At 31.2% G+C, this 17,880-nt stretch overlaps 1 protein-coding gene across 2 annotated transcripts; it reads left to right on the top strand.

Moving 5' to 3' along the window:
* Nucleotides 1-4,367: 4,367 nt before the first annotated feature.
* Nucleotides 4,368-17,097, top strand: LOC115952458 (cystathionine beta-lyase, chloroplastic-like). Of its 2 annotated transcripts, none has more exons than XM_031069636.1 (13): nt 4,368-4,448; nt 4,800-4,917; nt 5,041-5,153; nt 9,055-9,125; nt 9,243-9,334; nt 9,633-9,720; nt 9,798-9,909; nt 13,538-13,634; nt 13,732-13,813; nt 15,362-15,479; nt 15,767-15,874; nt 15,963-16,065; nt 16,806-17,097. In XM_031069636.1, exons 2-13 carry the CDS (start codon nt 4,869-4,871, stop codon nt 16,979-16,981), a joined length of 1,209 nt encoding a protein of 402 aa, XP_030925496.1. In that variant the 5' UTR covers nt 4,368-4,448; nt 4,800-4,868; the 3' UTR covers nt 16,982-17,097. The 2 variants fall into 2 exon arrangements, with proteins under 2 accessions (XP_030925496.1, XP_030925497.1); XM_031069637.1 differs by having other exon boundaries at nt 4,387-4,444.
* The last annotated feature ends 783 nt before the right edge of the window (nt 17,098-17,880 follow it).

Below are 17,880 nucleotides of genomic sequence, written 5' to 3' on the forward strand. Positions count from 1 at the left end.
CTGTGTTCATATATTTATAGAGAATATAATACTACCTTTATCTTTCCTTTCTTTATCTTCAGGGTCCCTCTGTTTTGCCAAATATAGTGTTGTATTATTCGAAGACGCATGCATGAGGGATAAGTGGAAAAAGCTCCTATTGGCCGACACTGACAAAACAGTCTGCCTTTTGTCCCTAAGTCCCTTCATTATGACACCATAATATGGGGTCCCGCGCATCGATCGATGCTGATATTCGCAATAACAAAGGCGTGGCTAATCTGCTGTTCATCTGCAAAATGTTAGTAAAAGATACGGAGGTTTCAGTGTTAGAACATGTGTATTAGCCACTCCATAAAGCTGCGCATATGGGTTGTGTGGGAGCTAGGCCAGTCCAATTATTGTTTCAAAAAAATTCTTATTATACACTTCTTATTGCATAGCACATTCTGTACATACTGCGTTTTAAAATTGTGTTTTTTTTTTTCTATAAATATTTTCAGTTAAAATTATAAAATTGTGTGAAGTACTGTTTTAAAAACACGATTTCATGAGTAATGTGCTAGAGTGTGTATAGTGAATGACTATCATCATTAACTTATTGTTTTACATCTCTATGCTGATCAGCAGTCTTCCTCTTAATAATTCCTATGATCTTATACACTTTCAACTTTAATAATCATTGCGCTTATCATATTTCTACTATCTACTTCTACTAACTATATTAAAAGAGGCAATGCCTCTATCTACAGTAAACTTCGTTTAGTCAATTGGTGAGCAAAGCTCACTGTTTTTTTTTAGCCACTTTGGTCTGTTCAAGTGGCACAGTAGCTACAGTAATTTTTTTTCCCAGTCATACGTTTTCTTTGTGTGTGTGTGTGTTTTTTTTTTTTAATATTTATATCAGTTGGCATATATATGTTATACTGACACAATAAATTTTATAATATTTTCACAATTATTGAGGTGTCAACTTCTTATAGGTCAAAATAAAATAATAAAATATGAGATTATGACCAATCACAACTGAAAATAAATTTTTTGTGAAAATATTGTTAAACTTGTTGTTATCATAATATTTTCACAATTGTTGAGATCTCAGTTTCTTATAGACCAAAAAAAAAAAAAAAATACTAAGTCCATAACATTTTCACATTAATTTCACAACAAATCATAAGTAAGCTATTATTGATGGATAAAAAAGTGACGTCAATTGTGGGTCCATTTTCAAATCAGTAACAACTTGCCAACTAGAATTTGTTATGAAACTTACCACGACTGAAAATAAAGGTATTGTGAGAACATTGTGACAATTTGTTATGTTCTTAGACTTCTTTTTTGGTTTAGTCAAATTTGGTGAGCAAAAATTCACTGTTTCATGCACAATTTTCTTTTGTTGGTTTTTTGTTTATTATTTTTTTTAATATATAGTTTAAAGTGGTTGTCCCAATTAAAAACCAATAACAATTTATCACCTAAAATTTGTTGTGAAAATGTTGTGGATGTAGCATTACTTTAAAATAAAATTATAAAATATCATATCAAGGCCCACCATAGCTAAAATAAAGGTATTGAGAAAATATCGTGACATTTATTGTGTTCCAGCCTTTTTTTTTAGCCAATTTGTTAAGCCAAAATTCATAATTTTACGAACAGTTTTCTTGGGCTGACATTTTTTTTAACACATTGTTTAAAGTAAAAAACACATAGTTTTACTAATGAAAAAGAATTATGGAAAAAATTACTTTCTCCCTTTATGTTTGGGGTAGTTTCATCCCCTCCAATTTTAAAGTTGAATAATTTCCTCTTTTATATTTTGAAGACAAGTATATAGTTCATATTGTTACTTTCTTAGTTAAATCCTAACAAAATCTTATAATTTCTAGAATATTTCATTGTGAAATAACTAAAATGCCTCATTAAATTTTAATGTCCCAAAATTTTTCTTCATGTCTTTTGAGTTTTATGTGTTAGTCATACTTAGAAAATAAAATCGGTGATGTATGGTATTCTATTTGTTACCTAGAGAACACTAATTTATTAGTGGTTTAAATTTTCTAGATTTACATTTCATTCTTATTCATATTAAATTTATGAAAAATTTTAGTAGCACAATTTATTTTACAACCATCAAAGATTTTACCAGTTGAGCTAACTGGAACCTACATCCTTAGGGCAATTGTTAATAAATCATAATAGGAAAGTTTTGATACTACTTTTATGATAGGGCAAAACTTAGGTACGATACCTTAGGTTCCCTACTTAAAATTTTGACATCTGTCCAATTTAACCTCTCAAGCAAACGGCGTTAAAACCAATTTTTTTCCCTTCTTCCTTCTTTTTCCTGTACTGAATGGCTTCTCTTCCAAACCCAAAACCTTTCTCTTCCAAACCACCCATGACGCTTCTCTTCGAAACCCGAAACCCAAAAAAAGAAAAAAAAAGAAAAGAAAAGAAAATCTCATATCTCCCTCTCTTTCACTTTCGGTGTGGGTGTATTCGTTTACTTTCTTCTTTTCTGATCTATGATTCTTTCTCTCTCTCGGTGTGGGTGTATTTGTTTCCTTTCTTCTTTTTCTGATCTATGATTCTTTCTTTCTCTCTCGGTGTGTGTGTATCTGTTTTCTTTCTTCTTTTCTGATCTATGATTCTTTCTCTCTCTCTCTCTCTCTCTCTCTGGACAAAAGAAGGAAAGAGGCTGTGACGATGGCTTTGTTGATGTTAGGAATGTGGAAGTTTCAAGAATAGCTGAGAAGGTTCTGTTTTTTGGTTTGAAACCCAGTAGATCTGGCTTTTATTTTTTGAACTTTCCTGTTTGGTTACTGAGAAAATGGGGAGAAGGGTACCTTTTTTGGTTTGAAACCCAGTAGATTTGGCTTTTATTTTTTGATTTTTTGATCTTTCCTGTTTGGTTCTGCATTTTAGCTTTTGAGGTTTGGATTGGAATTTGGAATTTCCTTTATTATCTTCATTTTAGCTTCATCAATCAGAGGCAACTGGAGATTTGAAGCCTTGGTTCTCTTGCAGTTGTAGTACAGGAAAAAGAAGGAAGAAGGAAAAAAGAAAAGAAAAGAATTTTTAGTTTTAACGCCGTTTGTTTGGGAGGTTAAATTAGACAAATATCAAAATTTTAAGTAGAGAACTTAAAATACTGTACCTAAATTTTGTCCTTTATGATAAATATAAAAAACTATGAACAACATTTATTATTTTATCATTTTCCTATATAAAATGTTTTTAAAAATAGCTCCTAAACCAATGTTCTTAGGGCATTAGTTAATCTTCCCTTTTTAAAAAAAAAATAAAAAATAAATATAACAGTGATGTTTTACTAGTAAGTAATAATAAAGTTATCAAGGAGGGAGTTTCACACACATGGTGTGAAACACAAGTATAAATGCTTGTAGGGTGTGGGGGGTAAGAGTCGGGATTCAAGTCTTCAAGAGAAAGTTTCACACACATATACACTTAAATTAGATTAGAGTAAAAATTCTATCTTGTTTAAAAAAAAAAGTAATAAAGTCTACCGTGCGGGTATTCATTCTTCATTTTGGAGGTCCAAATGTCCAACTACTCGGAACAGTGTTTTCATTTACATCTAATTTGTAGGTGGTTCTAAAAAAAGAAAACATTTAATTTGTAGGTGTCCTGTGACCATCATTCATTTACTTGTACCTATTTACCATAATTACAGCCCACTCAAAAAGGACGAGCTGTTAATGTGGTGAATTTCAGATTGTACAAGGGATGAGGCTGAGAAGAGAGTTGATCTGCCCAAAGGCCCCAAGCCATGTGATCCGCACAGTATGCATTTTGTATTGAAAATGACAATATTTGGCACTTTCATTGTCTTGATTTTTAAAGAAGAATCCTTTCCAAGTTAGTGTTTTTAAGAGCACTATAAATGAAATAATTACAAATCTCATCTGTAAATTGTTTTATGCACATACACACCCACAAATATTGTCACAGGCACTGTTTTACAATGATCATATGCAGGATCCACTTGAATAATGTCAAGAAATTAAATAAATTATAAAAGTTCTGGGTTCAATATGTAACTCTACAAAACTATAAGATTTAATTTGAAATCTCCAATAAGTTATAAGGTTTTTAATTTAGAACTTCTAAACTTATAGGGTTTAAGTTCAAACCTTCATGAACTATATATAGGGTTTAAAAGTGTAATTTTTTTCAAAAAAAGTAATTTTCATGGTCCCATCCAACACCTTATCCAGGCCAATTATTATGCATTATTTAGAGCTAACTATTATACATAATAATCACATGCATGGTAAGATATGCATGTGTCCACTTAGTCGAATATATCTAATGCACTAACTGCACCTGCTGATAAAATCCACTTGTTGAAATTTTATTATATATATGTGGTGCTTTACCATCAAACGTAAGACTTGAGAAAGAACTCTCGATTTCCTTCTTCCAGCATCTGCCAATCTGAAAGGCAAGCAAGTGACCAATTCTCTATTCTTACAGTATTTTATCATTTGGCTGCATGATAGACTCAAAACTATATGGCTGCATGCATGGAACCCATTTCTCATAATTGATTCATGAATGAACAGTTAACAATATCGAAGCCTTGTTTTGGTTGGTCTTATTTTTTAAGAAATTTGCTTGAGCGGCTGCAAGTGGAGAATACTTTGTATTTTTATTTTAAGCGGGTGTGTGTGTGTGTTTTTGTTGAAAAAACTACACAATAGAGAAAATGTCTTAAAAGTTGTTGTTGCTGTTTTCTTTTCAAGTTGTTTTCCTTGATATTGTGGGCCATTAACCAGAGTTTTGATTGTTGTGTTTAGGGGTTAACGGCTAGGAGCTTCTGAATAAGTTTTGGATTCATTAAGTTGAATTGCTAGCTTGACAGAGAAATGGGCAGCAACTCCGATTTGGTTAATGGTGTTGAAGAGTGCTTAAATAGTATGTGTGGTTGTCACATTGATGATATCAAGATATACATATGGTTTTGGTTTCGTTGATTCTATAGGAATATTTGGTTTTTCATCAATTTTGTGGTTGGTAACTGTCGGGTTTTGGTTGCAGAAATGGAAGTAAAGGACCCAAGTATTTCAACTATGGTAGTACATTTTGAGAACGAGTTTGATCCTTACAACGCAACAAGTACACCACTTTACCAAACGGCTACCTTTAAGCAGGTAATACGACATCTCAGTTCAGAAGTGATGTTTTTGTCTGTAGGACTGTACTATAATATTGGATCAAGTCACATAATTTAATAACCTTTTTATTGAATGCATTTTTAGACAAATCCATTGTTAGGTTGCATTCTCTCCCTTGTGCGTGTGTTTGTTTCTCTAAAAAAGTTAATAATATCTCTTTATATGTACCCTACATGCACACACAATTGCAAGAAGATCAAAAAACAATAATTATTTCAACTATAAAATGTGCAAATCTCAAGTTTTTTGAACTTCAAAATTATATACAAAATATAAGTTTATAAATAAAATAAATAAATTATATTTGATTGAAATGAAATTTGGTGTTTGTGTTAAGAGTATAGAGAATATATAATTTAATTATGGAATTTTTAAACTATTACTCATATCAAAAGTTATTGAGTGGTAAAATATTAAGCTGCAGTTTCGCAAAATAGAAAATGATTCTAAGCCCCCTTTACACACACTTATATGTATATGTAGAAATGTGTTGGCTTGAAAAGTATAAGAAACGTTATTGATTCAATTTCTTTTTTGGCTTGTTAATGACATAGATTTTAATTAAAGATTTTTCTTATATGTTATAATAGTCTGTAACTTATGCATGTATGAGAAAGTTTAACATAATATAAATTTTTCCTCTCTATTATTTTTTTGTCTAAATTAAAAATTAAAAATTATGGTAGTTATTATTACTTTTTTAAAAAAAACACTTATACTTATGAAGTAACCATCGTATTAAAGATGCACGCGCGGTGGTATTATTACTTATTAATAGGCATGTATTAAGATTGTATTTGTGTATGGGACTATATATTCTATAATTTTAAGAAAATATGATATGCCAAGGTTCTAATGCATGTTTGGTTGGAGTCCCTTACCAAACAAGCCCTTAGGGTTAGGTGTTCAAAATGTGAAGCCGCCCTTGCTCTTTCTAATTCCTCTGCTTAACTATGTTTTTGAAGGCCATTGCCCATTGGGTTATGAACAATAAAATTTGCAAACCCATTTCAAGGGTCCAGCCACATACACAATATTTTGGGTGAAATGTCAGGTCCTGAGCAGTTGGATTTTTGGAGTTTGAAGCTGACTCAGATCATTCTGGATCTGGGTAAGGGAGCTTTTTGAATATGAAGCTTACCCAGATCAATTTATCCTCCAAAAAACTTAAGAAAGGGTATTAGGATCTTCTAGAGTTTTAAAATCTTATGCATTTATTTTAAAATGAATGGATTTGCTCCTGAAAGATTTGATCTTCTGACTTTCATTTCATGATGATTATCTTTTACTAATTAAAATACTAATGACTTTCTTTTAAGAAAAAAATTTGGAGAGAAAATTTTCAAACTTCTTATATATCTCTTTTTTGGGTGTGAATTTTGAAAATCTAACCGTTGAATTTCATGTTCTTTATGTTATTAACATGCACATCAAATTTCGTTCAAATTAGATGTTATTTACTATTCGATTAATAAACTTATTTTTTATACACAATTTTAAATCACAAAAACTTGAAATTTTAACATTTGTTTGATCACATAGCAATTGATCTTTGATCTTCTTGAAATTTTGCAAACATAAATGATATAATAAGAATATGTAATCCAACTGTTAGATTTTTAAAGTTCACATTCAATATAAAGATATATAAGGAGTTTGTAGGATTTCTCTCCAAACTAGTTTGGAGAGAAACTTTGTTCTTCTTTTAATTTTTATTTGTGTGTGTAGGTGGGATTTGATCTTAGAGCATTAGCATTGGGGGTAGTGAAACCCCCAAATTTAGCATCAAAGCATTAAAAGTGGGCATTACCCGGAATTGTAATTGTAAAAAATTTTACAATCAAGCTACATTACCATCCTATATCTAAGATGGTACGGTAGCAAGATTGTATAATAATTTTTTTTCCCCTTAGACATATATGAGTGTGAGCATTCACATTGACTCTTGTAAATGCTATATGTTAGTAATATTTAGCATCAAAGCTCCAAAACCCCCCATTATCCAGCCTTGCAAAGTCTTGTAATTGCAAAAAAAATTGCAATTGTGCTATAGTGCCATCCTATTTTTATGATGACATTGTAACAACTTGTAAAAGGTTTATATTGTATTTTATGCTGGTGGGTGGGTATTTTTAATTATTTTTTATGGAGAGAGAGAGAGATGGTGAAATTAATATTTTAATGAATAGATGAGATAAATAAAAGTTGGGATGTTGGGTGTATTATAAAATAGTATGGTATAATTGATAAAATGCATTTAAAATGGTAAAATAGAATAGTTCCAAGAAAGTGGATGTGAATGCTCGAGAAGAGAGATGTTTTATATTATGTTATTGTATAATTTATATCATTTTAATGTGTTGTATGTTGAAATAAGAGTTAGAATGTTGAGTGTATAACATTTATATTGGGTCTTGTAAATGCCATTTGTTGGTAATATCTAGTATCAGAGCCCTAAAACTCCCCATTATCCGGTCTTGCAAAGTCTTGCAATTGCAAAAAAATTTGCAATTGTGCTACAATGCCATCCTATTTTTATGATGGCACTGTAGCAATTTGTAAAATGTTTATATTGTATTTTATGGTGGTAGGTGGATATTTTTAATTATTTTTTATGAAGAAGAAGAGAGAGAGAAAGAGTTGGTGAAGTTAATATTTTAATGAATAGATGAGATAAATAAAAGTTGGGATGTTAAGTGTGTTATAAAATGGTATGTTATAATTGATAAAGTAGCTTTTAAGATGGTAAAATAGAATAGTTCCAAGAAAGTGGATGTGAATTCTAAGTATGGTATAATAAATAAAATAGTTTTTAAGATGGTAAAATGAAAATTTTTTAGAAGTCCGGATGCTAATGCTCTAAAGGTTAGTTGATTTAATTGAGACATTAAGAATTGATATAAACTAATTTGTATGTCAGCCTAATATTTCTTGGGGAATAGAGAACATTTAACCTGGATTAATATGGGCTTGGGGTTATTATGAAGGACAATGAATGTTTCTAATATGGGCATTATTCAAGCCGTTGCATTTATTTTTATTTTTTTTGGGTAGTTGTTAGGGAAAATGAGTGCTTTATTGAAGGGTTGGAACTTTGAAGGAATCAAAAGGTAGCTGGTATGTATTTCAATTAGTTAAAGAGGAAACTGTTGATTTCATTAAGTGGATTAACTAATTACCTTGCATTTGCAACCTCTCTAATCTGTGATGTGTGTATTTATTGTCCATTTTGATTCTTGGAGGAGGTCTTTTTTTCTTCTCATGTAGTTTCTTTTCTTCTTTTAGTTAGAGCTTCTTTGTTAAGAGGGGGGAAGGAAAGGTTGATGTATATAAGGTTCTAAGAAGTAGGAATTGGACATAAGCTTCTTTGTCATCACCTTTTAATTTTAGAAAATTAAGGATTTTATTAATTGGACATAATTCAATTGTTGTTTAACTTTTCTTTTTCTTTTTTCAAATTTTATAGATCTCTTTTTCTCTCCCTTTATACTAGAGAGTAGAGAGTTGGAAGTTAAAATCACTAAAACATCTGTTTACTTTTGTCAGATGGACTGAACAAAGACTGGTGTGATAATCACCAAGTTCACTAGTGTTGGCAGGCAGTAACCACAACCACAACACACTCACGCACACACACACACACACACAAGCAAACAAGGATTGTAACTGTAAAAGGGAATTAAGCATAAATTTTTATTTTGAATTTAATTGGAATCTGGATGTCTGTACTCTATATGTCACATGAGAAGTGTGCTTTTTTTTTTTTAATATATATATATATATATATTTTATTTTTTTATATTAAATAACTTGTTCCCCCTATGTTCTAAATTTATTGTTCCGACTTAAACTGTGTCTTTAACACTCTGTTATGCAGCCTTGTGCAATGGGAAATGGCCCTTATGATTATACAAGAAGGGAAAATCCTACGCGGGATACTCTAGAACAGTGAGTCTTTTGCTTGTTTTGCATGTGCTGATGCAGTTAAATCAGTTTTTTCTCAATTTATTTTGTTCTTTTTCTGTTTTATTTTTGATAATCCTTAAACTCACTCTGCCTTCTCAGCCTCCTAGCCAAGCTTGATAAAGCAGATAGAGCATTTTGCTTCACTAGTGGAACAGCTGCTTTGGTTGCTGTTTCTCATCTTGTTGGACCTGGTGCTTCTCTATATCCTTAATTTCTAGTATTTAAGTTTCATGTAGTTATCATATGCATTTATTGGATTCTCAAAGGAATATGCAGTCATTTAAGCTGGATTGGAGTCCATTGGGGTTGTAAAACCCTTATTGCATGCAGAAATTTTTTTTGTTTGTTTGTGAGACTCTTTTATGCATTAACTCAATAAAAAAAGAAAAAAAAAACTCTTGATTTGAATTTTCTGTCGGTTGCTGATTGCAAATTGTTGAAGTTATCTAAAAATGTTCACTTTATTAATTGCTAAAAGTGCCATTTTAGGTCTGGAAATTGTTGCCGGAAATGACCTGTATGGAGGTTCTTATCAGTTGCTGACAAAAGTATTTCCAGAAAGAGGAATAGTGGTGACGTTAGTATTACCTTCTCTTTCCTTCATATTAATTAACTCCAATTGGTATTTAACATTATAATGCTTACAATGTGCAGGAAAGTGAATACAAGTGATTTGGAAGAAGTTGCGTCTGCCATCCGATCCCAGACAAAGCTTGTGTGGCTGGAGAGTCCAACCAACCCTCTACAGAAAATATCTGATATTAGGGTATGATCTCTTGGTTCTAAAATTAAGAAATTAGGTTATTTACTACTATTTTTGGTAATTTATTTATGAGACAATATCATAAGCAATGAAGAGAATTATATTATATGGCTATTAATCTGCCAAGATTCTATGTATAATAGCTTATATCTCATGTTGGAGTAAGTCCTTTTCTGGTAATGCTGCTTGAGAAGGTCAAGGCACTGAGGGACATTGTCATGGGTAGATATTGTCTTTGGATGGGGCCTTTGTTACAAATTTGATGCCGCTTGACTGGTTGTGAATCTTGTGATAACACTAGTATGCTGTTTCCTCCATTCTATTTTTTTTTTCTTTTAATTGTTTACCAAGTTGGTCCTGTAAATCAATTTTTTCATCTATATATTATTACTATGCTTCAGTTGAGTCATATTAGCATCCACGCCATTATTATTATTTTTTTTTTCTAATTTTCCTATAATTGTTTTTAACATTTATTTATTTTTAATATTTACATTTCTCCAACTTTTCTTTCTCCTTTACCTTTTCATCTTTCCTCACTACTTCTCCAACCTTTCTCCCTTCTTTATCTTTTCATCTTCCCATTACCCTCTAAATTAATATCATTCTTCCTCTTTCCCTTCATCTTCTTTTATTTTGTTTTTTTTTATTCACACCCTTTTACTATAAATTTGTTGCTATTTCTTCCATTCTTTACATAGTTTTCCCTTGCAACAAAAAGGTTGTTTCTCTCTCTCTCAAAATTTTGGTGGATTTTTATTTTTCTTGCATATCTGCTTTAGGTTGATAATTTTTTTGTATTTTTTAAAACTCTACTTTGGGTTAATGCAATTTAGTTTTGTTTTTTCAATTTTTTTTTTTTTTTTGGTTCTCTTTGATTGTTAAATATTATCCTACTGCGTTATAAAGAATTAAATATAGCATATAAAAATATAGTATTATTTTATTACATAGCATGATTCGGATAATTTAGTATTTTTGGTAAATTGATATTTCTTCTATTACATAGCATGATTTTTTATAGTGCTCAATTTAGATGTTAAACTATGAGACTTTATTAATTTTTGTTTATTTTTTAATCCCTTGTGATGGACAAAGTACTTTTAAAAGTTGTATTAGAAGTACACTATAATGCCATTTATTTAGAGAAAAACAAATGTTAACCAAACGAAAATAATCGAATGGGTGACGAATTTTAGCTTTTGCAATTTTATTTTAATTATTATTATTATCATTATTTTATAACAATGCATGTATAGAAATTTAATTCTTAGATTTTGCTAATAATTGTTTAATTGATAATATGTTTAGGGTGGATGAAATTACAACAAATTGTTTTCCTAATTGTTCCAATTAATCATTGTTAAGTTTCATTAATTTTCTTAGTTACATTTTTCGGTGTTTTAGATTGTAGGCAAAAAAAGGTTTGAGAAAGTTTTTTAAAACTAAAAGAATAATTTCCAAATTTTATATTCTTTCTAATGACTCACAAAATGTTATAAATAACTTTTATTAATAAATGAATATTTTCATTAACTTGCCTTTTGAATTTTTGAGAAAAATTGTATTTTTTATTATTATTTTGGTACGACAAAATTTATATTTATGATTTATGATTGTTCTTATATTACATTTATAATTGTTCGTATAATAAATAAAAATATAATTACGAAATACATTACTCTTTATTAAATTAGTTTAAATTGTAAAAAAAAAAATAATAAAACCACTATAAAATAATCATCATGCGCAATGCGCGGGTTCATGGCTAGTTTAATATTAACTTCAAAAACAAAAACTTATATGTCATATAAGCAGCAAGCTTGTTTGAAGCCCCTATCAAACCCCAGCATATTTTGATTCAGAAGTATGTGTTTTGAATTTTAGACCCATATGATATGAGGCTTAAGTTCTCCGCTTATTTGCATTTTTGAGAGCAAAATATAAAAACTGCACTCCAACTGAGCCAACAAAACCTTTTAAACTCAATGAGTTGAACTCTTTGTTCTGAGTAATATTAGAAAAAATTAACAGAAATTCACTGAGCTATTTTATTTTCCTGTCCTCCATTTTCCTAGCAAATAAACATAGCTTAGCAGTCACATTCATACTGTTGATCAAAAGCTACTTGTAGTCATTATGTGGTGACTTTTCTTATTCTAAGGAGTTATCATAAGCTAGTTTGTTAATGATCATTTCATTTTAATGATAAATGTTTTGCATTCAAAAGCTCATAAAACTGGAATATCAGTTGTGAATTTAGTAGTCTACTTCATGATTTTGCTCTATCTTCTAATTGACTAACCCTGACTGTTTGAAGTGCCAATAACATCACTAATGCCTATTAGAGCATTCTCATCAAGGATCTCAAAAAATTTCATATTTAGCATCTCAAAAATTTATTTTATTTATTTTAATAACTCACTTTACAATACATTTAACATCAAATGTTTTATATTTTTTACCACTTAATTAATTAAAGATAGTGAAAGAGAGAAGAAAATATAGTGAGACAGAGTTCAGTGAGAAGAAAAAAGGAATAGTGAGAGATAGAAAAGATATTTTAATAAAAATATTATTATATTTATAAGATTTGAGCTATAGTGGATTGTCATAGATAACAGTCCACTGTAGCTCAAATGCTAAAAATTTTAACACTAACACTCGTCATAGTGTGCTTATTTGGAACGAGATGCTAAAAAATAGCATTTCTAATTTTTGAGAGCTTTGATGCGGATGCTTTTAGGAATTTAAAGTTTGATGATTGGATTGTGTCTTCATCATTTGACAGATGTGGAAATGGCTGAGGGAAATCAAGGCATGGGTTCCTAAATGATTTTAATTACAAGAATAAATATATATAATGTGTGAAATATTTTAATGGCCAAGGACAAAACATCAGTGATACTTTTTTCTTTTTCTCTATAAATTTGCCTTTTATCAGCTTATGTTCATTTTTTAATACAAAAAAGGTTTAAAATATAAAGTTAATTCCTTACTGTGAGACCAAGTTTTCCCTCAAAATCATTTATGGCAAATGTTAATAAGCACCGTGCAATGCTTGTTAATGTTAGACTAATGTGGACCACACTTAATAAAAAAATTAAATAAATAAAAGAAAAAGTCATAAAATTAACCCCACAACCTATATTAATATCTTTTTTTTGGGTCTACAAAGCTAACCCCACCTGCAAAAAAATGACAAAAAACTGCTGTTAATGGGCACCTTATGGTGCCCATTAACACAGCCCACTATTTATTATCAGTTGTTACTGGCTGAATGGTCATTAGATTTTATTAATGTTTACTATACTAGGCTCTGGTATTGCATTTGACATTGAACATTGTTGCTGATAATGTGAAGAAATGTGCCTGTAATTATTAAATAGCGAGATAATCTGTTACAAGTTACAACACCTCTTTTTTGGGTGACCGTAAAAAGTGTCAATCTTTGTCCCTGATTGGTATGATTGGATTTCCTCGTGTTTATGTGGTAAGAACTTTCAGTATCGTATTATCTGTTAGGGTTTTTTTTTTTTTTTTTTGGGTGTGTGTGTGTGTGGATAAAAATCATATTGGATGGCTCTACTTTCTAATGGAAAAAATTCTTTTTGTGTTGATCCCATTTCAGAAAATAGCAGAGATGGCTCATGCACATGGTGCTCTTCTGTTGGTGGATAATAGTATAATGTCCCCTGTATTGTCACAACCGTTGACACTTGGAGCAGGTTATGAACATTCTGCTTGAGATGTAAAGTTGGGTTTTACCAATTCTAAAATTCTGACTTAAAATCTTGTGTTTTAACCGTTCCTTCTCTCTTTTAGACATTGTTATGCACTCAGCTACAAAATTTATTGCTGGACATAGTGATGTCCTGGCGGGCGTGCTTGCTGTAAGAGGGGAAAGGTAATACCTCTTTCTTTTTTTCCCTGAAAATACCTCGTGCCCATTGCTTTCAGATTCCACATATAGCATACATCTTTGTAATTTGTTTCGACTGTACTATTTTAACTTTCATTTCATTTCGCCTTCTCCAAAAAAAAAAACCATGTAGTCTTTGGAAAATTATGGACCCAATTGGAAGTTATTGATAACCTTGTTGCTGACCAAAATGACATGTTTTCATGTATTGAAAGGATTGAAAACCTTGAAAAGATAGTTTGGTTGTTCAAGCTAGTAGAAGGTCTTCAAAATGGTGGTTTGATGCAGGTTCCACCTGGTCAGCAAGTACTCAACTCCATGATAAAAAATACTTAAGAATTCTTTGCTATTTTTTTTTTTAATTTTAATTTTGAGTTTTATATGAATAATATTGTCTATCATGGCTTTTTCTTGTTCCTCTGGTTGGAGTTATTGTGTCTAAATCTATGGCTATTGCATAATTCTTGTTTAATTAGTCCTTGAGACTTAAGTTTGGGATAAAATTAAAATAGTGGCTATACATTGATTGATAACTTATTTCTTTTTCTTGTAATTGTTTTCCTCAAAATTGTCTGGTTGAAATTTTACCCTGCCTTGGTTGTTAGTGTAAGTTATCAATTGCCTATATGTGGTCCTATTTATGCATGTTCATATGTGTGTGCATTGATGATTTAAATGGCAACAAGTTTGAGATCTATATTTTTTAATAAATTCTGATTTAGAATATAATCTCAACTTAAACATGTCTTTTCTCATTCATAAGTGCATCAAAATGGATTGAAATAAACTGAAGTGGATCGAAATGAATCGAAGTGGACTGAATGGATTGAAGTGAACTGAAGTGGACCTAAGTGGATCGAATGGACCACATTGGACCGAATTATTGAAACAAATGGACTGAAGTGGACTGAAATGGACTGGGATGGACCGAAGTGGATCAGAATGGACTGAATGGATCAAAGTGGACTGAAATGGATCAAACTTGGTCAAATGGACTGAAGTGAACCAAAATTGACCAAAATGCTAGTTGATGTGGCTTAACAAAAGTGTAACAATAATTAATACTAACACTTCAACTTTTAAATATTATATATAGATAATTGGCAATGTACAAACTGTCATGTAATATGTGGGGATTAGACTTTTTAATTTACAAGCAAATTGGGGTTTAGTGGTAAAATATACGCTTTTCTCCCAGCAGGGCTTGATCCCAATTGCATTTTTTATTATAGTATTACACTCCTAGAATTATTAACAATCATTGTGCTTGCTACTTAAGTTGTTAGGAACCATGTTTTGTATGTAAGCAAACTTGCGTCCTATAGGCAAAATTATCTCATGCAACAGGTGTATACAACACTACTCTCTCACATGTATGTGGGATTCACACGTGTGCACCCCATATGCATATGAGAGTAATGTTGCATCTATCCATTACACAAGATACTACCTTGTTCTAGAGAGGCTGTTCACCTTAGGTTCATGTTATTGCGTTTCTTTATATAACCTCACCACTGTTCTCATATTATCCAGCTTGGCAAAAGATTTGTATTTCCTACAAAATGCAGAAGGCTCTGGTTTAGCTCCATTTGACTGTTGGATCTGTTTACGAGGAATAAAGACAATGGCCTTACGAGTTGAGAAGCAGCAGGTGTTTTTTCAAACCTTCTTTCAGAGCCTAGAAGTAGTAAATTTTATCTTATAGATGGCAATAGAGATAGCTTTGTTGAGACTTCTTGATTATAAAGAGTAGACAGGGGTCCAACTGACTCCTTTGCTTCTTGACCATGATATGATGTTTAATCTGGAATCATTCTCGAAAAGCATATAATATATTTCAATTCTGTTTTGTTATTCTTCTGCCTCTTGTTCTATTACAATGATTAAATATGCTTGGGGAATCTCCTATTGAAAACGGATGTTTCAAATCTTTGGCAGGAGAATGCCCGGAAGATTGCTGAGTTTCTTGTGTCCCATCCACGAGTGAAGAAAGTTAACTATGCTGGTCTTCCTGATCATCCTGGCCATGACTTACATTATTCTCAGGTACTGTCATAGGATAGTTTTCCGAGATTGATACTGCAATGGCAATACCCACCACTTCTACAGATATTTATCGGTTTAACTCTTGCAGGCAAAAGGAGCGGGGTCTTTGCTTAGCTTTTTGACGGGCTCAATGGCACTCGCAAAGCATGTTGTGGAGACTACTAAGTACTTCAGCATAACTGTTAGTTTTGGTAATTTTCTCCCACCTAAAGTTCATGCAATTTTTAAAAAAATCTCAGTGATGACTTTGTCCAAGTTATCACATGGCTAAGAAAATTGACACATAAAAATGTTCTATCCATCTTGATTATTATATTATGCTTGAAATCTATCCATGTAACCTCTCTCTCAACTGTTGGTTGGTGTAGAGTCCTATGTGCTTTGCATTGCACTTGTCTTATGTCTAGTATGTTCTCTTTCATGAGACAGTCATATTACAAAAGTTCATTAACATCTATCTCCTTTTAAATTTGAAATTTTGTTGCATACTGTTATCTGTAGCAGTAAAAAACTTAATAAATTCAAAGTCAAGGAGTTTGTCGATGCCTCACTGTGAGTTAAAAAAAAAAAATCATTTGCTTCTTCGCCTTTCTAGTTGAACACTAATTTCTTTTTATCTTGAAGTTTACAGCTAAAAGAGTAGAGATGATTCCCTATAAAACTGACTTAAAAAGCCAATTTATGCACATTTTGATGCGTAGTAGTGTTGTGTCATGTTGTGTAAATTCTGATATGATCAAATTATGATTTACATCCTTTCTAAGATCTCTGGTAGTGAATCTTTTGTGTCAACATTCTCTTTGGTGGAAATCAATTTTAAATTAGTATTTTTGATAAGACTAATGTTGTTTGACAAGTCATGAAGTCTGGTATAGATTTTCAGAAAATTTCTTAGTTTTTGTAATTGTTTTTATCTTTTTATCATTCATAGGGAGTGTGAAGTCCCTCATAAGCATGCCCTGCTTTATGTCACATGCAAGCATACCAGCCGCATTGCGCGAGGCCAGAGGTTTAACTGAAGATCTTGTTCGTATATCAGTGGGGATTGAGGATGTGAATGATCTAATTGCTGATTTAGACAATGCTCTTAGAACTGGGCCTCTATAGGTGCTTTTAGATTTCCAACCTTAAGCACTTGATTGGGATAATGACCTGAATCTGTTTCAAATTGTTGACACACAATGATACAAATAAAATGATTCGTGCTTAATATTTATGTAGTATTAGATTTGGGTGCAGCATTATTCTGAGGTGCTTTCAATGTATACGGATTTGAGAGAGACATCCATTTTTGCCAAATCAGCCCTTTTGTTTGTAAAGGCTGTAAATGGTCATTTTTATATGTTGGTCATAGCAATCTTTGAAGTAGACTACAACTAGCCGATGTCCGATGTGCATACTACAGTCTCAGGCTCAGGGTCAGGCTCATGAAGAAATATTTTGTAAAAAATTATCTTTATGCCACATATATAATGCTTACTATGCATAACGATATTTGAGGAATTAGCTTCAATTATATTAGTCTCTTAGCACATGCAGTGTGTGCTCAGAGCTTTCTATTTATTTATTTTTTTTAAAGGACAAAACTTTTCATTCATCATAATTCTTGATTGATGCAATTTTCTTAACTCAATTGGTATTTCTAAATGAAACATTGGCGTTCTAATCCCCTCTCCCATTGTAACTATCAAATTATATATATATATATATATATAGATATAAAAGTCATTATTTTGTGTGATTGGTCTATTTATTATTTTTTATCTTAGGTTGCATCACAAATCAATGAGTAACAAAGCATAAATGTAATCAGATAAATACATAAGTATCAAATGTCAAATTGGGGCGAATGGGAATTTTGACATTAAAAAAAAAGGCCTATTGACAATTAATCTATCATTTCAACCTGTAAAGAAACCAAAAAGTGGGCCAGTTAACACTGATTGATTATTGATTAAAATAATAATTATTCCTGAAACTATTTATCCAAACCATTTCAATTTTTC

Source organism: Quercus lobata, chromosome 7 (genome assembly GCF_001633185.2).
Source record: "Quercus lobata isolate SW786 chromosome 7, ValleyOak3.0 Primary Assembly, whole genome shotgun sequence".
Lineage (NCBI taxonomy): Eukaryota > Viridiplantae > Streptophyta > Magnoliopsida > Fagales > Fagaceae > Quercus > Quercus lobata.